General features: G+C 45.7%; 4 protein-coding genes across 4 annotated transcripts; all 4 read left to right on the top strand.

The window, feature by feature from the left end:
• Window positions 1-2,503: 2,503 nt before the first annotated feature.
• Window positions 2,504-2,860, top strand: LOC308511034 (protein p13 MTCP-1-like; the record flags this gene model as incomplete). Its single annotated transcript, XM_081081044.1, has 1 exon — window positions 2,504-2,860. The coding sequence occupies one exon, from the start codon at window positions 2,504-2,506 to the stop codon at window positions 2,858-2,860; it is 357 nt and encodes a 118-aa protein (XP_080937170.1).
• A 4,942-nt stretch (window positions 2,861-7,802) lies between these two features.
• LOC308511033 (protein p13 MTCP-1-like) lies at window positions 7,803-9,799 on the top strand (the record flags this gene model as incomplete). The annotated part of the gene is made up of 4 exons (XM_081081043.1): window positions 7,803-7,833; window positions 7,890-7,903; window positions 8,194-8,271; window positions 9,473-9,799. The coding sequence occupies 4 exons, from the start codon at window positions 7,803-7,805 to the stop codon at window positions 9,797-9,799; spliced, it is 450 nt and encodes a 149-aa protein (XP_080937169.1).
• Window positions 9,800-15,707: 5,908 nt separating this feature from the next.
• LOC308511032 (T-cell leukemia/lymphoma protein 1A-like) lies at window positions 15,708-16,043 on the top strand (the record flags this gene model as incomplete). The annotated part of the gene is made up of 1 exon (XM_081081042.1): window positions 15,708-16,043. One exon carries the CDS (start codon window positions 15,708-15,710, stop codon window positions 16,041-16,043), a length of 336 nt encoding a protein of 111 aa, XP_080937168.1.
• Window positions 16,044-20,547: 4,504 nt separating this feature from the next.
• Window positions 20,548-20,886, top strand: LOC308511031 (T-cell leukemia/lymphoma protein 1A-like; the record flags this gene model as incomplete). Its single annotated transcript, XM_081081041.1, has 1 exon — window positions 20,548-20,886. The coding sequence occupies one exon, from the start codon at window positions 20,548-20,550 to the stop codon at window positions 20,884-20,886; it is 339 nt and encodes a 112-aa protein (XP_080937167.1).
• Between the last annotated feature and the right edge of the window lie 3,348 nt (window positions 20,887-24,234).

Here is a 24,234-nt window from a genome sequence, read left to right as displayed (position 1 = left end):
TGGCTCAGTGGATAGAGCGTCGGTCTTTTTTTTTCAAATATATTTTTAGTGATTTCAGAGAGGAAGGGAGAGAGGGAGAGGTAGAAACATCCATGATGAGAAAATCATGGATCGGCTGCCTCCTGCAAGTCCCTCACTGGGGATCAAGCCCCACAACCTGGGCATGTTCCCTTGACCAGGAATGAAACCCGGGACCCTTCAGTTCGAAGGCCGACACTCTATCCATTGAGCAAAACCTGCCAGGGCCAATTTGACTTTTTCAAAGGGTGGATATGCCTTGAAGAAGAACAAAGCAACTCAGCATTCATATCATATTAATTACATGAATTTATGTAATTCATGGGAATTACAACTCACCTCAACATTCTTTCCACATTGTTCCTGTAAATGCAGACTCTGACTAATAATGAAGCTTGTAGATAAACAACATGTTTGTATAAGAATCCTAGGAACTAATTTTAGAGGATATAAACTCTGACCTTCCCAGTTCTGGGAGATTTGATGTCCTTCAACCTTAAAAAAGGGACGACAAAGGCTAGGATGACACACACTGGACCGTCACCTGACCACTTGCAAGATTCTTATCAGATTGGATTGTGCCTGTGGGCACATAGAGAACTTCTCAAGCCCCACCCCCTGACCTCCTTCCTATGTTAGGCCTCTCCGTCCTTATAAAAGCCTCTGCCTGCACTGAGATGTGCAGATGGGATTTGGGACGTGCTTTCCCCATCTTCACAAGTTGCTGGTACCTGAATAAACCTCTTTCCTTCCTAACCACGACCTGTCTCACGAGGTGGCTTCTGGGGAATGAGTCAGGGGAACCTTGTTTTTCTGGACACATTCCTGGTGCATGGACTCCCTGGAACAGGTGTATCATGGAGATGTTCTTTCACCTGCAGTGACAGGGGGAAGCAGTGACCGGTCAAAGAGGGAAGGAGTGAAGAACAGTGCTTTGCCTTCACAGCAAGAAGATCAGGTAAGAAAACGATGGATGTGAGTAAGAGAAGGAGGAAGAGGAAGGATTGGGGATGGAGTCTGATCTGAGGGAGGAATTTTGACTTTGTTTACTGAAGTGAGTTTAGCAGCAAGACCATACAGCTCTTGCCAAGAGCATGGCTGAGGTTTGGGGAAGGGAGAGATCATTCTATAAGTGATGTTATGAGACCTCAGGAATCCTACGTGCTCTTTAACCTTTCACTTTGCTTCCTGTTTTCTCAATCACCTATCCCAGGTGTCTGTCTGTCCCTGAATATTTTGGTCGTGCTTCTCTCAACAGCACTTCCTGAAGGAAGATGGCTGTTAAGAAGCCCACCTAGACGCTGATGTTAGCTTTGTTCCTCTTCCAGCTGTTAAAGGTAAAGGACATTATTTGCATGGCGTGTGTTGTTCTATGGTTTGTGAGTTCCCTCTGAGATGATCAGAAAGAAGGTGGTGGTGTCAGGCAAAAAAGAAAAGTTGAACAAACTACAAAGTTTTTATTAAGAAAAAAAGAAAACAAAGAAAAAAAAGCCCGCCTGGAATGGCTCAGTTGTTTTGCTTAAACCTAGGAAACAGGTGATGTCTATTTGATTCACAGTTATGGCACATGCCGGGGTTACATTCTTGATCCCCAGAGGGTGCATGCAGGAGGCAACCAATCCGTGATTCTCTCTCATCATTGATCATTCTTTCTCTCCCTCTCCCTTTCTCTCTGAAATCAGGAAAACTATATAAATAAAGAAAGAATAGTCAGGGCACAGTAAAGGAGACCATTGAGTCATTCATATATAATAAAAGGCTAATATGCAAATCAATACAACGGAAGAACGATTGGACCCTATGACACGCACTGACCACCAGGGGCAGATACTCATGACAGGAGCTGTCCACCGGTGGTCATTGCGTTTACACAGGGGGAGCGCCGCTCAGCCAAAAGCCAGGCTCACTGCTGCTGAGCACAGGGGTTGGTGGGAGCATCCATGGCAGCATTAAAGCGGTCCTAAGCTGTCAGTTGGACATCCCTCAAGGGGTCCCGGACTGTGAGAGGCTGCAGGGCTGACTGAAGGACCCCCAAAGGGCATGAATTTTGTGCGCTGAGTATCTAGTAATATTATAATAACTGTGTATGGTGTCAGATGAGTATGAGATTAATTGCATGATATATTAGTCTATTATATAATGTCTAATCATTGGGGTGTACCCCTGAAATGAACCTAATGTTCTATGTCAACTGTCATTTAAAAAATGTTTTTAAAATTCCATAGGACCATGTTCCCTTCACAGAGTCATATTTTACATTAAGTACGTTCAGTACAGTTTGTTCGAGATGACAGATCTAAAACTGAAAAGATAGAAAAGTTGAGATTTATAAATTTGCAAAAGAAACCAAAGGCAACCACAAACACAACCGTAAAAACCATAAAGATAAAAGCCGAGGTAAAATGCGTTTGGAGACTCCATCCCCTGTCTTTCGATGCCAGGACCGAAGTAGCGAGAGGCTCTGAGAAGCTGTGGCTGTTGCTCCATGGACCACGGAGGGGTCATGGCCCAGCTCCCGTCGAAGGTGCACCTCACCTCCCACCCCTTGTGCCTGAGGATCCGTGGGCCCTTGGTTTATGAGGACGAGTACCACCGTACGTGGGTGCATCTCGTCATAAACACAATAGGTGTCCTGCGAGTACGGTTGCGTCAGGAATACATCCCCAGTGAGGATATCGGAATCAGCACCATCGCGCTGACCTCGAGCAGCATGCCTTGGATGTGGAGGCTCCACCCTGTAGGCCAGTACGTGGACCCCATGTGCCGGTTCTGGCGGATCGTGCATCACGTCAAGGAGAATGGCGTGGAGGAAATGATCCTTGAGCTGATGAAAGACTCGTAGGACAATGATGGGGTCCCTGGATTTGTCAACCTGAGCCCCAGTTCTGCTGGCCTGCCTGTGGGACGTGTATAGTTCTGGTCACATTCTTAATAAGCTCTTTTGTTCTATATGCCACCCCCTGGGTGCGAGAGCACGTCTCTCTCTCTCTCTCTCTCTCTCTCTCTCTCTCTCTCTCTCTCTCTCTTTCTCCTTTCTTCTTGTTCTTCTTCTTCTTCTTCTTCTTCTTCTTCTTCTTCTTCTTCTTCTTCTCCTTTCTCTCTCTCTTTCTGTCTCTTTGTCCAGCTGTTTCTCTCCCTCTCTCTCAAATCAATAAAAGCATCTTGTGTCAAGCTGGTGTTTCTCAGTGGTGGAGGGATGACTTCTGAACCCGGATGTCACGGTTCAATTCCTGGTCAATGCACAGACAAGATTTAACCAATGAGCCCTAGCTTGTTTGGCTCAGTGGATAGAGGGTTGGACTGTGCACTCTGTAAGGTCCCAGGTTCGATTTTGGTCAAGGGCACATGCTCTGGTTTTGGGCTCCATTCCCAGTAGAGGGCGTGCAGGAGGCACCCTATTTATGATTCTCTCTCATCATTGATGTTTCTTGCTCCCTTCCTATATGATATTAATCCTATATAATAAAAGCCTAATATGCAAAGTGTCCAGTCGATCGGTCATCTGTTCAACCAATCAAAGCATAATATGCAAATGATATACAAAGTTTTCTCAACTGCTCACTATGACATGCATTGACCACCAGGGACAGGACATTCAGACTGGTAGGTCAGATTGCTGCTGGGGTGTGGCTAACTGGCACTGAGTGAGACTGGGTGGACACACCCTGTAGCCCTCCTACGGTCCTGACCCAGCTGGCCAACCTCCCACATCCAACCCCGGCCCTGATCCTGTACCACTTGGATCCCTTGGCCTGGCCTGTGTCCTCTCATAATCTGGGACCTCTCGGAGGATGTCAGAGAGCCAGTTTCGGCCGATCCCTGCAGGCCAGGCCTAGGGACCACACTGGCGCATGAATTGGTGCACCGGGCCTCTAGTTAAAATATATTAAACAGATAAAGACAAAGAAAAAAACCTTAAGCCTGATAATATTACCCCACACCCAGTAGACAAGGCTCAAAGACATCACTGGAAATAGTTTTCATTTCATTGACCAGGGTTCTCATTGTTTGATCTCCTGAGGTTCGTCAACCGATACTACCGTCTCCAAAAAAAGAACGAATGATTGGGGGATTACAGGTGTTTTATGCTGATCATCTCCTTCCTTTGAGGAATTAGGAGGGATGCCAGGGCCCATCTTCTGAAACCTCGAACCGGCTCTGTGTATGGCTTTAGCATCTAGCTCTGGATGCCTATGGGTTTTTAGTTGTGTTTAGCACTAAACAGCCCCAAACAAAGCCCACCGATCATAAAATTCATCTAGCATCGCACCAGAGATGGGTGCTGGAGGGGGAGCCAGGGGAAGCCCCAGAAATTAATTTCAGGGCATCCATGGTTGCATTAAAGAGATCACTGACTGCTAGTAAATTCTCCTCTTGCAGGATAGTGTTTGCAAATGCACATTGAGACCTTTAAGGCTGAGGACTAGGGAGCGTGAGGGATGTGTTTCTAAGGTGTGTTTCTCATAGTCAAAATATTGCACTTCTGGCCTGGCCGTCGTGGGTCAGTGGTTGAGCACCGACCTATCAACCAGGAGGTCATGGTTCGATTCCCAGTCAAGGGCACATGCCCAGGTTGCAGGCTTGATCGCCAGTAGGGGGCGTGCGGGAGTCTGCCGTTCCGTGATTCTCTCTCATCATGGATGTTTCTCTCCCTCTCTCTTTCCCTTCCTCTCTGAGTCAATAAATTCATTTAAAAAAATATTTAGCAAGTGTTGCCTTCCCATTAAATAAACATTGTTTTCAAATAGTTTATTATATTTTTTGGTTTAACATATCAGGTGTGTAGTCATTTAAAGACGACCTTGCACCCGAGCTTGTTTGGCTCAGTGGATAGAGCTTCGGCCTTTTTTTTTTTTTTTTCAAATATATTTTCATAGATTTCAGAGAGGAAGTGAGAGGGGGAGAGTTAGAAACATCCATGATGAGAGAATCATGGATCGGCTGCCTCCTGCAAATCCCTCACTGGGGATCAAGCCCACAACCTGGGCATGTGCCCTTGACCGGGAATCAAACCCGGGACCTTCATTTTGAAGGCTGACACTCTATCCACTGAGCCAAACCGGCGAGGACCTATTAGACTTTTTAAAGGGAGGAAACACCTTGAAGAAGAACAAAGCATCTCAGCATTAATGTCACAGTAATTACATGAATTCATGTAATTCATGGGAATTACAACTCACCTCCCCATTCTTTCCACATTGTTCCTGTAAATACAGACTCTGACTAATAATGAAGCTTGTAGATAAACAGCATGTTTGTATAAGAATCCTAGGAGCTAATTTTACAAGATATGAACACTGACCTTCCCAGTTCTTGGAGATTTGATGACCTTCAACATTAGAGCCGGGAGGACAAATGCTAGGATGACGCAGACTGGACCGTCACACTCAAATACTCAGCCACACCAGCTGGGCATCATATTTTTTTTACTTGTTTTTTTATTATTGTCATTACTACTGATGTCCCCAGTGTCCCTCTTATCCCACCTCCACCATGTCCTCCCCTCCTCATTTCCTGTGGCCATCTCCGCAGTTTTGACTGTGTCTATGGGTTACACATATATGTTCTCTGGCTTTTGAGCAGTGTCCCAAAGTATTAAAAACCCATGCACTTAGATGGCATTTGATATTTATGAATATCCCCTAAAACATCTATTATGTGGAAGTATATGTAGGAAGTCATATATAATGTCCAACTACCGCTTTGGGCTTTGTAAAAATAGCAAATACTTTTTTAAAAAGCAGACTGACATGATGGAGTGTAGAAGAGAAGAAAATCCAACCTAGCCCATCCTTTAATTACTAGAGGCCCGGTGCATGAAACTCATGCGTGGGAAGAGGGGTGTCCCTCATCTCCTCTCCAATCTGGGAATTCCCTCTTGCAATCCAGGACTGCTGGCTCCTAACCACTCGCCTGCCTGCCTGATTGCCCCTAACCCCTCTGCCTGCCGGTCTGATCACCCCTAAAGGATCCTCTGCCTGACTGATAGGACCTAACTTCTCCCCTGCGACCTGATGCCTCTAACTGCACGCCTGTTGTCCTGATTGCCTCTATCTACTATCCTGCTGGCCTGATCGCCCCTAATTGCCTCTGCCTCTGCCTCTGCCCCTGCACCCAGGAACCAGGCTTCCCTGCTCCAGCTGGAAACAGGCACCTGGGTCCAGGGCCAGCTTTGCCACACCTGGTTTCAGGCACCCCGCACCCAGGGTGGCTTCTCCTGGGCCCACCTTTGTCAGGAAGGACATCCAGAAGATCGTCTGGAAGACATTATTAGTATAGATAGTAATTGCTCTACTTGTTCATTTTTGTTTTAAAGATACATACATGTCGCTATAACCTATGTTTAGGATTCATTCAAACACAAATACAAAGACCTTAAGTACAGGGAAGGATTAATGGGATTATGCTGAAAATTACTTGGAAAAGAATCAATGACTCTCTCCTGAAATGAATACATTAAACATTTTTTTGAACTTTATAGTGAGGGATGCCTGTGTCTGTAATTGAATACTCTTTCTCTTTTTTAAGAGTAGGGAGAAGGCTGTGTGTTGAGGTTTATTGGATGCAATTCTCCATGATATTAACACTTCTAAGCCAGCATGATTCTTTGGATGAGAGGCTATGGGTAGATGTAAAGTGTGGGCTGATGAATGAGGAATATTTAAGAATTTAAGGGTGGGTTTACCGAGGTCTTTGATATTTCACCCTTTTAGCGGGGGGTGGGGGGGTGGGCAAGCTTACACCAGAACTTCCATTGAATTTGGGTTGACCAGATGTCCGAAAATGAAAAGAATTTGCGACCGCACCCTCCATAAAAAATTCCTGTCCCCGCGTTGGGGATTTCAAACCAGCGTGTTGGAGATGGGCACTTTTATTCTTTCCAAGGAACTTAGAAATTTGCCTGATTCTGGGTATTTCTATGCACTGTGGTTCAGGTTGTGAATATTGGGGAGGCAATTTGATTTTTTTCTTTTTTTTTCAAATATATTTGTATTGATTTGAGAGAGGAAAGGAGAGGAAGAGAGTTAGGAACATCCATGATGAGAGAATCATGGATCGGCTGACTCCTGCACATCCCTCCCTGGGATGAAGCCCACAACCTGGGCATGTACCCTTGACCGGGAATCAAAACAAGTACCCTTCAGGTCGAAGGCTGACACTCTACCCACTGAGCCAAACCGGCCAAGGACAATTTGACTTTTTCAAAGGGTGGAAACGCCTTGAAGCATCTCAGCATTCACGTCACAGTGGGAATTACAACTCACCTCCCCACTCTTTCCACATTGTTCCAGTAAATACAGACTCTGACTAATAATGAATTTTGTAGGTAAACAGAATGTTTGTAAAATAATCCTAGGAACTAATTTTAGAAGATATAAACTCTGACCTTCCCAGTTCTGGGAGATATGGCGACCTTCAACCTTAGAACCAGGTGGACAAAGTCTAGAATGACGCACACTGGATGGTCACCTGACCACTTGCAAGATACTTATCAGATTGGATTGTGCCTGTGGGCATGTAGAGAACATTTCAAGCCCTGCCCCCTGACCTCTTTGCTCTGTTTGGTCTCTCCCTCCATATTAAAGCCACTGCCTGCACTGAGATGTGCAGATGTGATTTGGGAAAAGCTTCCCCCATCTTCTCAGGTTGCCGGCACCTGAATAAACCTCTTTCATTCCTCACAACCACCTGTCTCCCGGGACTGATTTCTGGGGTGTGAGTCAGGGGTACCTTGTTTTTCTGGACACATTCCTGGTACATGGAATCCTGGGAATATGGGTATCATGGTCATGTTCTTGCTTCTGCAGTTGACAGGTAGAAGCAGAGGCTGGTCCCAGAGGAAAGGAGCTACCACGGTGCTTTGTCTTTAGAGCAAGAAGAACAGGTAAGAAAAAGGTGGATGGGAGGAGGAGGAGGAAGGATTGGGGATGGAGTCTGATCTGAGGGAGGAATTTGGACTTTGTGGACTGAAGTGTGTTTAGCAACAAAACCATACAGCTCTTGCCAAGAGCATGGCTGAGGTTTGGGGAAGGGAGAGATCCTTCTATGAGTGATGTTACCAGACCTCAGGAATCCGACTTGCTGTTTCACCTGTCACTTGCTTCCTGTTTGCCTGAAAAGCTATCAGAGGTATCTGTCTGTCCCTGAATATTTTGGTCTTGCCTCTCTCACCAGCAACTGAGAACCAAGACCACTGTTAAAAAGTCCACCTGGATGCAGATGTTAGCTTTGATCCTCTGCCAGCTGTTAACGGTAAACCATATTATTTGCATGGAGTGGGTTGTTCTATGGTTTGTGAGTTCCTCTGAGATGATGATAAAGAAGGTGGTGTTGTCAGGACAAAAAGAAAAGTTGAACCAACTACAAAGTTTAATTAAGAAAAAAAGAAAAGAAAAGAAAAGAAATAAAAAGAGCCTGGCTGTCATGGCTCAGTTGTTTAACTTAAACCTAGGAACCAGTAGATGTCGATTTGATTCCCAGTCATGGCACATGCCCGGGTTACACTCTTGATCCCAAGTAGGGGGCAAGAAGGAGGCAAACAATCCTTGATTTTCTGTCATCATTGAACTATTTTTCTCTTTCTCTCCCTCTCCCTTTCTCTCAGAATTCAGTAAGACTATATAAAAATTAAAGAATAGTCATGGCACAATTAAGTAGAGCCTTGAGTCAAATCAATATAATAAAAGGCTAATGTGCAAATCAAAACACAGCAGAATGACTGGTCGTTATGACACACACTGACTACTGGGGGAAGATACTCATGGCAGGAGCTGTCAACTGGTGGTCAGTGCACTCCCAAAGGGGGAGCACTACTCAGCCAAAAGCCAGGCTCACAGCTGCCGAGCACAGGGGGGTTGTGGGACCCTCCATGGGAGCACTAAAGCGGGCCTAAGCCTTCAGTTGGACATCCCTCAAGGGGTCCCGGACTGGGAGAGGTTGAAGGGTTGACTGAGGGACTCCCTTGAGTGCGTAAATTTCGTGCACTGAGCCTCTAGTAATATTACAACATCTGTGAACGGTGTCAGTTGGGTATGAGATTAATTGCATGATTTCTAAGTACATTATATAATGTCTAATCATTGGGGTTTGCCCCTGAAATGAACCTAATGTTCTATGTTCACTCATTTAAAAAAAGTTTTTAAAATTCCATAGGACCATGTTACCTTTATAGAGTCATATTTTACATTAAGTACGTTTTTTACAGGTTTTTTGAGAAGAGAGATCTAAAACTAAAAAGAAAGAAAAGTTGAGATTCATAAATTTGCAAAATAAACCAAAGGCAACCACAAACACAACCATAAAAACCATAAAGATAAAAAGCCGAGGTAATATGCGTTTGGAGATCTGATTCCCCTGTCTTTCAATACCAGAACCGAAGTAGCGAGAGGTTCTCAGAAGCTGTGGCTCTTGCTCCTTGGACCACGGAGGGGTCATGGCCGAGCTCCCGTCGAAGGTGCACCTCACCTCGCACCCCATCTGCCTGAGGATACATCAGCCCTCGGTGTACCAGGATGAGAAGCAGCGCACGTGGCTGCATCTCGTCTTGGAGACAAGAGGTGTCCTGCAAGTACGGTTGCGCCAGGAAGACATCCCCAGTTGGCATATCGCACTCACCACCAGCCCGCTGTCCTCGAGCACCATGCCTTTGCTGTGGACGCGCCAACCTGGCAGCCAGTACCTGGACTGCCTGCGCCGGTTCTGGCGCATCGTGCACCACATCAAGGAGAATGGCGTGGAGGAAATGATCCTTGAGTTGATGGAAGACTCGTTGGACACCTGATGGGGTCCCTGGCTCTTGTCAACCTGAGCCCCAGTACTGTTGGTCTGACGGTGGGACATGTATAGATCTGTTCACCTTCTTAATAAGCTCTGTTGTTCTATTTGCCACCCCCTGGGTGGGAGGGCACCTTGATCTCACTCTCTCACTCTCTTTCTTTCTTCTTCTTCTTCTTCTTCTTCTTCTTCTTCTTCTTCTTCTTCTTCTTCTTCTTCTTCTTCTTCTTCTTCTCCTTCTTCTCCTTTCTCTCTCTCTCTCTCTCTCTCTCTCTCTCTCTCTCTCTTTCTCTCTCTCTCGTCTCTCTCTGTCTCTCTCTCTCTCTCTCAAATCAATAAAAGCATTTTGAGCCAATGTGATGTTTCTCAGTGGTTGAGGGACGACCTATGAACCCGGAGGTCACGGTTCGATTCCCGGTTAGGGCACACGCCATAATTAACCAATGAGCCCTAGCTTGGTTGGCTCAGTGGACAGAGGGTTGGACTGTGGACTCTGGAAGGTCCCAGGTTCAATTCTGGTCAAGGGCACATTCTCTGATTGTGGGCTCAATCCCCAGTAGGAGAAGTGTAGGAGGCACCCGATGAATGATTCTCTCTCATCATTGATGTTTCTCGCTCCCTTCCTGTATGAAATAAATCTGATATAATAAAAGCCTAATATGCTAAGTGTCCAGTCGACCAGTCGTCTGTTCAACCAATCAAAGCATAATATGCAAATGATATGCTAAGGTTTTCAACTGGTCACTATGACATGCATTGACCACCAGGGACAAGACATTCAGACTGGTAGGTCATCTTGCTGCTGTGGTCTGGCTGATCGGGACTGAGTGTGATGGGTGGACTTGCCCTGGAGCCCTCCTGTGGTCCCTTCCCAGCTGGCCAACCTCCCACCTCCCATCCCGGCCTCGATCTTGCACCAGTGTGGTTCCTAGGCTTCGCCTGCACCGTCTCCCAATCCGGGACCCCTTGGGGGTTGTCAGAGAGCCGGTTTCACCCTAATTCCGCAGGCCAGGCAGAGGGACCCCAATGGTGACCGAATTCGTGCACCGGGCCTCTCATAAAAATATTTTTAAAGAACACACCAATTTTTCGATTTACATGGGCGATGAAATTGGGAACCAGTTCCTAAGACCTCTCGTTCGCCTTCCAAGAATATGAACAGGAATTTAAGCTCAGATTCCGCAAATACAGAGACTGCCCACAGTATATATATTTCATCACGTTGGTGATTACCTCCGAGGGAGCTTCCATTTCCATTAGAAAAAAGCCCGCGATTTCAAATAAAGGGGAAGTCGTGTTAATTGTGTGTATAATTTTTCTCCCATAATTTTTCCACTCGTAGAACCGATTTGTTCTCATTGTGTGTGGAGTTTCTTGCCCCAATAACCCTTGAAATTTTTAATTCTCATCTTCTCCGAAAAGTTTACATTTGTTTTTTTGTTTGTTTGTTTGATTTTACCGGTAATTTTTATGCATTTGAAGTGGATTTCACATCCTTGTTGGGTTTTGGGGGTCTGACCCATGACTGGCCTTTTTTAAGGAGGGTAATGTATAATTTCAGATTATCACACACTCTCCCCCCGTCCCCCATGTCTTCAAAGAAATGAAAGCATCGTTTTCTCTACTTCCCTTCAGAAAAAGTTCTGGTTTTATGTGTGTGTATGTGTGTGTTTTTAATAAATATGTTTTATGGATTTCAGAGAGGGAGGGGGAAGGAGAGAGAGAGAAACATCAGTGATGAGAGAGAACCATGGATTGGCTGTGTCCTGCATGCCACCTACTGGGGATCGAGCCCACAACTCAGGCATGTGCCTGACCGGGTAAAGAACCTGTGACCTCCTGGTTCATAGGTCGACGCTCAAACACTGAGCCACACCAGCTGGGCATCATATTTATTTTTTTTACTTTATTTTTATTGTTTTCATTACTACTGATGCCCCCATTTTCCCTCTCTTATCCCACCTCCACCATGTCCTCCCCTTCTCCTGTCGCCATCACCACAATGTTGACTGTGTCTATGGGTTACGCATATATGTTCTCTGCCTTTTGACCAGTGTCCCAAAGTATTAAAAACCCATGCACTTAGTTGGCATTTGATATTTATGAATATCCCCTAAAACATCTATTATGTGGAAGTATATGTAGGAAGTCATATATAATGTCCAACTACCGCTTTGTGAATTGTAAAAATAGCAAATACTTTATTAAAAGCACATTGTGATGACGGAGTCTAGAAGAGAAGAAAATCCACCGTAGACAATCATTTCAGTACTAGAGGTCCGGTGCATGAAACTCCTCCACGGGGGCTGAGGAGGGGAGGGTCCCTCAGGCCTTCTCGATTCTGACATCCCTCTTGCAATCCAGGACTGCTGGCGCCTAACTGCTCTCCTGCCTGCCTTATCGCCCCTAACCACTTCTGCCTGACTGCCTGATCACCCCTAAGTGTTCCTCTGCCTGCCTGATCACCCCTAACTGCTCCCCTGCGACCTGATGCTTCTAACTCCTCCCCTGTTGGCCCGATTACCTCTATCTGCTCTCCTGCTGGCCTGATCACCCCTAATTGCCTCTGCCTCGGCCCCTGCACCTAGGACCCAGGCTTCCCTATGCCAGCTGACCACAGGCAACTGGGACCAGGGCCAGCTTTGCCACACCTGGTTTCAAGCAGCCTGGACACAGGGTGGCTTCTCCTGGGACCATCTTTGTCAGGAAGGACATCCAGAAGATCGTCTGGAAGACATCATGTCTAATTAGCATATTACCCCTTTCTTAATATAGATAGTCATTGCTCTACTTGTTCTTTATTATTTTAAAAATTCATACATGTTGCTATAACCTATGGTTAGGATTCATTCAAATGCAAATACAAAGACCTTAAGTTCAGGGAAGGATAAACGTGATTATACTGAAAATTACTTGGAAAAGAATCAATGACTCTCTCCTGAAATGAATACATTAAATTTTTTTGAACTTTATAGTCAGGGATGCCTGTGTCTGTCATTGAACACTCTTTGTCTTTTTTAAGAGTAGGGAGAAGGCTGTGTGTTGAGGTTTATTGGATGCAATTCTCCATGATATTAACACTTCTAAGCCCGCATGGTTCTTCGGATAAGAAGCTATGGATAGATGTCAAGTGTGGGCTGATGAATGAGGAATATTTAAGAATTTAAGGGTGGGCTTACCCAGCTGTTTGATATCTCACCCTTGGGGCGGGGGAGGCTTACATCAAAACTTCCATTGGAATTGGGTTGACCAGATGTCCGAAAATGAAAAGAATTTCTGACCGCACCCTCCATGAAAAATTCCTGTCCCCGCTGGGGATTTGAAACCAGTGTGTTGGAGACGGGCACTTTTATTCTTTCCAAGTAACTTAGACATTTGCCTGATTCTGGGTATTTCTGTGCACTTCGGTTCAGTTTGTGAATATTGGGGAGGCAATTTGATTTGTTTCTTTTTTTTCAAATATATTTTTATTGATTTCAGAGAGAAGGGAGATGGAGAGAGTTAGAAACATCCATGATGAGAGAATCATGGATCGGCTGCCTCCGGCATGTCCCTCTCTAGGGATAAGGCCCATAACCTGGGCATGTGCCCTTGACCAGGAATAGAAACCAGGACCCTTTAGGTTGAAGACCATGACACTATCCACTGAGCCAAACTGGCCAGGGCCAATTTGACTTTTTCAAATGTGGAAACACCTTGAAGCTTCTCAGCTTTCATGTCACAGTGGGAATTACAACTAACCTCCCCATTCTTTCCTCATTGTTCCTGTAAATACAGACCCAGACTAATAATGAAGCTTGTAGGTAAACAGCATGTTTGTATAAGAATCCAAGGAACTAATTTTAGAAGATATGAACTCTGACCTTCCCAGTTCTGGGAGATTTGCTGACCTTCATCATTAGAACCAGGAGGACAAAGTGTCGGATGACGCACCTTGGACCGACACATGACCATTTGCAACATCCTTATCAGATTGGACTGTACTGTCGACACCTAGAGAACTTCTCAAGCCCCGCCCCATGACCTCGTTTCTCTGTTTGGCCTCTCCCTCCTTATAAAAGCCTCTACCTGCAGTGAGATGTTCAGATGGTTTTGGGATGAGCTTCCCCCATGTTCTCTGATTGCTGGCACCTGAATAAACCTCTTTCCTTCCTCACCACCACCTAGCTTCCGGGAATGGTTTCTGGGGTGTGAGTCAGGGAAACCTTGTGTTTTCTGGACACATTCCTGATGCACGGACTCTCTGGAACAAGTGTATCATGGCCATTTTCTTTTTTCTGCAGGTGACAGGGGGAAGCAGATACCGGTCACAGTGGAAAGGAGCAAAAAACGTTGCTTTGCCTTCACAGCAAGAAGAACAGGTAAGAAAAAGATGGATGGGCGGAGGAGAAGGAAGGATTGGGGATGGAGTCTGATCTGAGGAAGGAATTTGGACTTTGTGTACTGAAGTGAGTTTAGCAGCAAAACCATACAGCTCTTGCCAAGAGCATGGCAGAGGTTTGGGGAAGGGAGAGGTCATTCTATAAGTGATGTTATGAGACCTCAGGAATCCAACTTGCTGTTTCACCTGTCACTTGCTTCCTGTTTGCACAATCAGCTATTCCAGGTATCTGTCTGTCCCTGAATATTTTCGTCTTGCCTCTCTCAACAGTACTTGAGAAGCAAGACGGCTGTTAAGAAGCCCACCTGGATGCAGACGTTAGCTTTGTTTCTCTGCCAGCTGTTAAAGGTAAAGCATATTCTTTGCACGAGGAGGGTTGTTCTATGGTTTGTGAGTTCCCTCTGAGATGATCAGAAAGAAGGTGGTGTTGTCAGGAGAAAAAGATAAGTTGAACCAACTACAAAGTTTAATTAAGAAAAAAGTAAAGAAAGGTAAAGAATAGAAAAGAATAGGAAAAAAAAGAAAAGAAATAAAGAGCCCGGCTGGCATGGCACAGTTTTTTAGCTTAAACCTAGGATCCAGGAGATGTCGATTTGATTCCCAGCCATGGCACATGCCCAGGTTACAATCTTGATCCCCAGTAGGGGGCATGCAGGAGGCAACCCATCCATGATTCTCTGTCATCATTGACCTTTCTCTTTCTCTCCCTCTCCCTTTCCCTCTGAAATCAGTAAAACTATATAAAAAAGAGAGAATAGTCATGGCACAGTAATGTAGAGCCTTGAGTCTATCCTATATAATATAAGGCTAATACGCAAATAGAAAAATGGAAGAATGACTGGCCGTTATGACACGCACTGATCGCCGGGGGCAGATATTCATGGCAGGAGCTGTCCACTGCTGCTCAGTGCTCTCCCAAAGGGGGACCTACACTCAGCCTAAAGGCAGGCTCACAGCGACTGAGTACAGGATTTGGTGGGAGCATCCCTGGCAGAACTAAAGCGGACCTAAGCCGTCAGTTGGACATCCCTCAAGGGGTCCTGATTCCCAGAGGCCACAGGGCTGATTGCGGGAAGCCCACCCCAAGTGCATAAATTTTGTGCACTGAGCCTCTAGTAATATTATAATAACTGTGTATGGTGTCAGATGGGTATGAGATTAATTCCATGATTTCTTAGTCCATTATATAATGTCTAACCATTGGGGTGTACCCCTGAAATGAACCTAAGGTTCTATGTTAGCTGTCATTGAAAAAACATTTTTAAAATTTCATAGAGTCATATTTTACATTAAGTACGTTTTGGACAGGTTGTACAAGAAGAGAGATTTAAAACTAAAAAGAAAGAAGAGTTGATATTTATAAATTTGCAAAATGAAACAAAGGCAACCACAAACACAACCGTAAAAACCATAAAGATAAAAGCCGAGGTAAAATGCATTTGGAGACCCTATCCCCTGTCTTTTGATACCAGGACCGAAGTAGCGAGAGGCTCTGAGAAGCTGTGGCTGTTGCTCCTTGGACCACGGAGGGGTCATGGCTGAGCTCCCTTCGAAGGAGTACCTCTACTCACACCCTATCTGCCTGAGGCGTGGGCTCTCGGTGTATGAGGACGAGAACCAACGCACGTGGCTGCCACTCCTCTTGGACATACGAGGTGTCCGGCAAGTCCGGTTGCGCCAGAAAGACCTCCCCAGGGGGCATTACTTACTCAGCACCAGTCCTCTGACCTTGAGCACCTTGCCTTGGATGTGGACGCTCCACCCTGTAGGCCAGTACGTGGACCCTATGTTCCAATTCTGGCGCATCGTGCACCACGTCAAGGAGAATGGCGTGGAGGAAATGACGCTTGAGCTGATGAAAGACTCGTAGGACATGTGATGGGGTCCCTGGCTCTTGTCAACCTGAGCCCCAGTCCTGCTGACCTGCTGGTTGGAAGTGTATAGTTCTGTTCTCCTTTTTAATAAGCTCTGTTGTTCTATCTGCCACCCCCTGGGTGCGAGGGCACATTGATCTCTCTCTCTCTCTCTCTCTCTCTCTCTCTCTCTCTCTCTCTCTTCTTCTTATTCTTATTCTTCTTGTTGTTCTTGCTCTTGTTCTTCTTCTTTTCTCTTGCTCTTCTTCTTCTTCTCCTTCTCTCTCTCTCTCTCTCTCTCTCTCTCTCTCTCTCTCTCTCTCTCTGTCTCTCTTCCTCTCTCTCAAATCAATAAAAGCATTAGGAGCCAATCTGGTGTTTCTCAGTGGTTGAGGGACGACCTATGAACCCAGAGGTCAAGGTTCGATGCCTGGTCAGAGCTCAGACAAGAATTAACCAATGAGCCCTACCTTGTTTGGCTCAGTGGATAGAGGTTTGGACTGTGGACTCTGGAAGGCCCCAGGTTCGATTTTGGTCATGGGCACATGCTCTGGTTGTGGGCTCGATCCCCAATAGGGGTCTTTCAGGAGGCATCGGAGGTATGATTCTCTCTCATCATTGATGTTTGTCTCTCCCTCCTGTATGAAATCAATCCTATATAATAAAAGCCTAATATGCAAAGTGTCCAGTTGACCGGTCATCTGTTCAACCAATCAAACCATAATATGTAAATGATATACTAAGGTTGCACAACTGCTCGCTGTGACATGCATTGACCACCAGGGACAAGACATTCAGACTGGTAGGTCAGCTTGCTAGGATCCGGCTGATCAGGACTGAGTGAGACATGCTGGACACACCCTGGAGCACTCCCACGGTACCTCCCCAGATGGACAACCTCTCATGTCCCTCCCCAGACCTAATGGGACACCAGGTGGATGCCTTTGCCTGGCCCGGGCTTTCTCATAATCTGGGACCCCTCGGGAGATGTCAGAGAGCCAGTTTCAGCCAGGCCGAGGCACCCCACTGGTGCACTATTTCGTGCACCGTTCCTCTTGTAAAAATATATTAAACGGAGAAAGAAAAAGAAAAAGGTCCTTAAACTTGAAAATAGTAGCCCAGCCCCGGTAGACAAGGCTCGAAGACCTCACTGGAAATAGTTTTCATTTAAATGACCAGCGTTCTCATAGTTTGATCTCCTGAGGTTCGTCAAACCATACTACAATCTCCAAACAAGGAATAAATGTTTGGGGAATTACGGGTGTTTTATGCTGATCAACTCTTTCCTTTGAGGAATTACGAGGGTTGCCAGGCTCGTCTCCTGAAGTCTCGAACCTGCTCTCTGTGTGGCTTTAACCTCTAGCTCTGGATGCATTTGGGTTTTTAGTTGTGTTTAGCACTAAACAGCCCCAAACAAGCCCAGCGATCACAAAATTCATCTAGGAACACACCAGAGAGGGGCGGCTTGAGTGGGAGCTGGAGGGAGCCCCAGAAGTCAATTTCAGGACATCCATGGTTTCATTGAAGAGATCACTGACTGCTGATTAAATTCTCCTCTTGCAGGAAAGTGTTTGCAAATGCACATTGAGACCTGTAAGGCTGAGGACTGGAGAGGGTAAGGAATGTGTTTCTAAGGTGTGTTTCTCATATTCAAAATATTGCACTTCTGGCCCGGCTGGCGTGTCTCAGTGGTTGAGCGTCCACCTCTTAACAAGAAGGTCATTGTTCGATTCCCGCTCAAGGGCACATGTCCGGGTTGCGGGCTCAATCGACTGAATGGGGTTGGGGGATGCGGCCGATCTGTGATTCTCTCTCATCATGGATGTTTCTCTCCCTCTTGCTTTTCCTTCCTCTCTGAGTCAATAAAAACATTAAAAAAATATTAAGCAAGTGTTGCATTCAGATTAAATGCACATTGCTTTAAAATAGTTTATTTTTTTTGTTTAACAGACCAGGTGGGTAGTCATTTAAAGATGACCTAGCGCCCGAGATAGTTTGCTCAGTGGATAGAGAATTGGCCTATTTTTTCAAATATATTTTTATTGATTTCAAAGAGAAAGGGAGAGGTAGAGAGTTAGAAATAACCATGATGAGAGAATCATGGATCGGATGCCTCCTGCAAGTCCCTCACTGTGGATCAAGCCCACACCTGAGCATGTGCCCATGACCGGGAATCGAACCCGGGACCCTTAAGTTCAAAGGCTGACATCGATCCACTGAGCCAAACCGGAAAGGGCCTGTTTGACTTTTTCAAAGGGTGGAAACGCCTTGAAGAAAAACGAAGCATCTCAGCATTCATGTCACATTAATTACATGAAATCATTTAATTCATGGGAATTACAACTCACCTCCCAATTCTTTCCACATTGTTTCTGTAAATACAGACTCTGAATAATAAAGAAGCCTGTAGGTAAACAGCATGTTTTTGTAAGAATCCTAGGAACTCATTTTAGAAGATATGAAGTCTGACCTTCCCAGTTCTGGGAGATTTTCTAACCTTCAACCTTAGAAACAGGATGACAAAGTCTGGAATGACGCACACTGGACAATCACCTGACCACTTGCAAGATCCTTATCAGATTGGACTGTGCCTGTGGGCATGTAGAGAACTTCTCAAGCCCTGCCCCCTGACCTCGTTGCTCTGTTTGGCCTCTCCCTCCTTATAAAAGCCTCTGCCTGCACTGAGATGTGCAGATGGGTTTTGAGACGAGCTTCCCCCATCTTCTCAGGTTGCCGCACCTGAATAAACCTATTTCCTTCCTCACCACCTCCTGTCTCATGGGACTGGTTTCTGGGGTGTGAGTCAGGGAACCTTGTTTTTTCTGGACACATTCCTGGTACATGGACTTCTGAGAATATGTGTATCGTGGTCATGTTCTTTCTTCTGCAGGTGACAGGGGGAAGCAGAGACTGGTCACAGAGGAAAGGAACGGTGTTTTGCCTTCAGAGCAAGAAGAACAGGTAAGAAAAAGGTGGATGGGAGGAGGGGGAGGAAGGATTGGGGGTGGAGTCTGATCTGAGGGAGGAATTTGGACTTTGTGGACTGAAGTGAGTTTAGCAACAAAACCATACAGCTCTTGCCAAGAGCATGGCTGAGGTTTGGGGAAGGGAGCGATCATTCTATAAGTGATGTTATGAGACCTCAGGAATCCTACTTGCTGTTTCAACTGTCTCATTGCGTTGTATTTACCTGATTAGCTATCCCAGGTAAATGTCTTTCCCTAAATATTTTGTTCTTGCCTATCTCACCAGCACTTGAAAAGCAAGACCGCTGTTAAGAAGCCCACCTGGACGGAGATGTTAACTTTGTGCCTCTGCCAGCTGTTAAAGGTAAAGGATATTATTTCCATATTATTTACATGGGGTGGCTTGTTCTATGGTTTTGAGTTCCCTCTTAGATGATCAGAAAGAAGGTGGTGGTGTCAGGACAAAAAGAAGAGTGGAACCAACTACAAAGCTTAATTAAGAAAAAAAGAAAAGGAAAGGAAAGGAAAGAAAAGAGCCCGGCTGGCATGGCTCAGTTTTTAGCTTAAACCAAGGACCTGGAGATGTGGATTTGATTCCCAGCCATGGCACATGCCCAGGTTACAGTCTTGATCCCCAGTAGGGGGCATGCAGGAGGCACCCAATCCGTGATTCTCTGTCATCATTGATCTTTCTTTCTCTCCCTCTCCCTTTCTCTCTGAAATCAGTAAAACTATATGTAAAAGACGAAAGAATAGTCATGGCACAGTAAAGTAGAGCATTGAGTCTATGCAATCATATATAATAAAAAGCCTATATGCAAATCGACCAAACAGCGGAATGACTAGTCGCTATGACACCCACTGACAACCGGGGGCAGATGCTCATGAGAAGAGCTGTCCACTGGTGGTGGGTGCACTCCCACAGAGGGAGCATCGTTCATCCAAAGGCCAGGCTCACAGGTGCCGACCGCAGTGGGGTGGTGGGAGCCTCCATGGCAGCACTATAGCGGGCCTAAACTGTCAGCTGTACATCCCTCAAAGTGTTCCTGGACTGGGAGAGGCTGAAGGGTTGACGGAGCGAACCCCTGAGTGCATAAATTTTGTGCACTGAGACTCTAGTATTATTATAATAACTGTGTATGGTGTCAGATGGGTATGGGATTAATTCCATGATTTCTTAGTCCATTATATAATGTCTAATCATTGGGGTGTACCCCTGAAATGAAACTAAGATGGTATGTTAATTGTCATTTAAAAAGTGTTTTTAAAATTCCATAGGACCATGTTACCTTCATAGAGTCATATTTTTCCTTAAGTATGTTTTTACTGGTTGTTCGAGAAGAGAGATCTAAAACTGAAAAGAAAGTAAACTTGAGATTTATAAATTTTCAAAATAAACCAAAGGCAACCACAAACACAACCGTAAAAACCATAAAGATAAATGCTGAGATAAAATGCGTTTGGGGACCCCATCCCCTGTCTTTGGATACCAGGACCGAAGTAGCGAGAGGCTCTGAGAAGCTGTGGCTGTTACTCTGTGGACCACGGACTGGTCATGGCCAAGCTCCCATCGATCGTGCACCTCACCTCCCACCCCAGCTACCTTAGTTTTCGTGGGCCCTCGGTTTATGAGGACGAGAATGAGCGCACATGGCTGCATATATTCACGGACATAGGAGATCACCTTTATGTACACTTGTGCCAGGTCGACTACCACAGTGAGCCTAACCGACTCCCCACCAGCCCACTGAACTCGAGCGACATGCCTTCCTACTGGACAATCCACCTTCAAAGCAAGTACGTGGACTCCATGGACCGATTTTGGCGCATCGTGCACCACATCAAGAAGGATGACATGGAGGAAATGATTCTTGAGCTGATGGAAGACTCTTAGGACATGTGATGGGGTCCCTGGCTCTTGACAACCAGAGCGCCAGTCTTGCTGACCAGCTGGTGGGACGTGTATAGTTCTGTTCACCTTTTTAATAAGCTCGATTATTCTACCTGCCCACCCCTCTGTGTGAGGGTACATTGATCTCTCTCTCTCTCTCTGTCTGTCTGTCTCTCTCTCTTTCTTCTTCTTGTTGTTCTTGTTGTTGTTGTTGTTGTTGTTGTTCTTCTTCTTCTTCTTCTTCTTCTTCTTCTTCTTCTACTGTTTCTCTCTCTCTCTCAATCTTTTTGTCTCTCTGTCTCTCTCACACTCTCTCAAATCAATAAAACCATTTTGAGCCAAGCTGGGGTTTCTCACTGGTTGAGGGACAAACTATGAAACTGGAGATCACGGTCCGTTCGTGGTCAGGGCACAGACAAGAATTAACCAATGAGTTCTAGCTTGTTTGGCTCAGTGGATAGAGGGTTGGACTGTGGACTCTGGAAGATCCCAGGATCGATTGTGGTCAAGGGCATATACTCAGGTTGTGCGCTCCATCCCTAGTAGGCGGCGTCGAGGAGGCACCCGATGTATGATTCTGTCTCATCATTGATGTTTCTCGTTCACTTCCTGTATGTAATCAATCCGATATAATAAAAGCCTTATATGCTAAGTGTCCAGTCAACCGGTCATCTGTTCAACCAATCAAAGCATAATATGCAAATCATATACTAAGGTTGGGCAACTGCTCACTATGACATGCATTGACCACCAGGGACAAGACATTCAGACTGGTAGGTCAGATTGCTGCTGGGGTGTGGCTGACTGGCACTGAGTGAGACGGGGTAGACACACCCTGTAGCCCTCCTATGGTCCTAACCCAGCTGACAAACCTCCCACATCCAACCCCGGCCGTGATCTTGCACCACTTGTATCCCTTGGCCTGACCTGTGCCCTCTCATAATCTGGGACCTCTCGGGGGATGTCAGAGAGCCACTTTTGGCCGATCCCTGTAGGCCAGGCCTAGGGACCACACTGGTGCATGAATTCGTGCACCGGGCCTCTAGTTAAAATATATTACACAGAGAAAGACAAAGAAAAAAACCTTAAGCCTGATAATATTACCCTACCCCCGGTAGACAAGGCACAAAGGCATCACTGGAAATAGTATTCATTTCAATGACCAGGGTTCTCATAGTTTGATCTCCTGAGGTTCATCAACCAATACTACCCTCTCCAAAAAAAGAACGAATGCTTGGGGGATTACGGGTGTTTTATGCTGATCATCTCTTTCCTTTGAGGAATTAGGAGGGATGCCAGGGCCCGTCTCCTGAAGCCTCGATCCTGCTCTGTGTATGGCTTTAGCATCTAGCTCTGGATGCATATGGGTTTTTTGTTGTGTTTAGCACTAAACAGACTCAAACAAAGCCCAGCGATCATAAAATTCATCTAGCATTGCACCAGAGATGGGCGCTGGAGGGGTAGCCAGGGGGAGCCCCAGAAATCAATTTCAGGGCATCCATGGTTGCATTAAAGAGATCACTGACTGATGATTAAAGTCTCCTCTTCCAGGAAAGTGTTTGGAAACTAACATTAAGACTTTTAAGGCTGAGGACTAGGGAGCGTGAGGGATGTGTTTCTCATATTCAAAATACTGCACTCCGGCCCAGCCAGCGTTGCTCAATGGTTGAGCGCTGACCTATCAAGAAGGAGGTCATGGTTTGATTACCGGTCTAGGGCACATGCCCTGGTTGCGTGCTGGATCCCCAGTATGGGCATGCGAGAGGCGGCCGATCCGTGAACTCTCTCATCATGGATGTTTCTCTCCCTCTCGCTTTTCCTTCCTCTCTGAGTCAATAAAAACATTTAAAAAATATTAAGCAAGCGTTGCATTCAGATTAAATGCACATTGTTTTAAAATAGTATTATATTTTTGGTTTAACATATCAGGTGGAGGGTCATTTAAAGTGGACCTAGCGCCCGAGCTGGTTTGGCTCAGTGGATAGAGCGTCTGCCTTTTTTGGTTTAAAATATATTTTTATTGATTTCAGAGAGGAAAGCAGAGGGAGAGAGTTAGAAACATCCGTGATGAGAGAATCATGGATTGGCCGCCTCCTGCAAGATTCTAAGTGGGGTTGAAGTCCACAACCTGGGCATTTGCCCTTGACCGGAAATCATCCTGGGACCCTTCAGTTCAAAGGCCGACACTCTATCCACTGGGCCAAACCTGCTAGGGCCTATTTGACATTTTCGAAGGGTGGAAACACCTTGAAGAAGAACGAAGCATCTCAGCATTCATGTCACAGTAATTACATGAATTCGTGTAATTTATGGGAATTACAACTCACCTCACCATTCTTTCCAAATTGCTCCTGTAAATGCTGGCTCTGACAAATAATGAACCTCGCAGATGAACAGCATGCTTGTATAAGAATCCTAGGAACTCATTTTAGAAGATATGAAGTCTGACCTTCCCAGTTCTGGGAGATTTGCTAACCTTCAACATTAGAACCAGGATGACAAAGTCTGGGAGGACGCACACTGGACCATCACCTGACCACTTGCAAGATCCTTATCAGATTGGACTGTGCCTGTGGGCATGTAGAGAACTTCTCAAGCCCTGCCCCCTGACCTCGTTGCCCTGTTTGGCCTCTCCCTCCTTATAAAAGCCTCTGCCTGCACTGAGATGTGCAGATGAGTTTGGGGACGAGCTTCCCCCATCTTCTCAGGTTGCCGCACCTGAATAAACCTCTTTCCTTCCTCACCAACTCCTGTCTCACTGGACTGGTTTCTGGGGTGTGAGTCAGTGGTAACTTGTTTTTCTGGACACATTCCTGGTACATGGACTTCTGAGAATATGTGTATCATGGTCATGTTCTTTCTTCTGCAGGTGACAGGGAAAGCAGAGACTGGTCACAGAGGAAAGGAACGGTGTTTTGCCTTCAGAGCAAGAAGAATAGGTAAGAAAAAGGTGGATGGGAGAAGGGATTGGGGATGGGGTCTCATCTGAGGGAGGAATTTGGACTTTGTGGACTGAAGTGAGTTTAGCAACAAAACCATACAGCTCTTGCCAAGAGCATGGCTGAGGTTTGGGGAAGGGAGCGATAATTCTATAAGTGATGTTATGAGACCTCAGGAATCCTACTTGCTGTTTCAACTGTCTCATTGCTTTGTGTTTGCCTGATCAGCTATCCCAGGTATATGTCTCTCCCTAAATATTTTGTTCTTGCCTCTGTCACCAGCACTTGAGAAGCAAGACCACTGTTAAGAAGCCCACCTGGACGCAGACATTAGGTTTGTTCCTCTGCCAGCTGTTAAAGGTAAAGCATATTATTTCCATATTATTTACATGGGGTGGTTTGTTCTATGGTT

Source organism: Myotis nattereri, assembly GCF_964212035.1.
Source record: "Myotis nattereri genome assembly, chromosome: X".
Lineage (NCBI taxonomy): Eukaryota > Metazoa > Chordata > Mammalia > Chiroptera > Vespertilionidae > Myotis > Myotis nattereri.
Note: the sequence above shows the minus strand (reverse complement) of the source record. Positions and strands in the feature narration are given on the sequence as shown.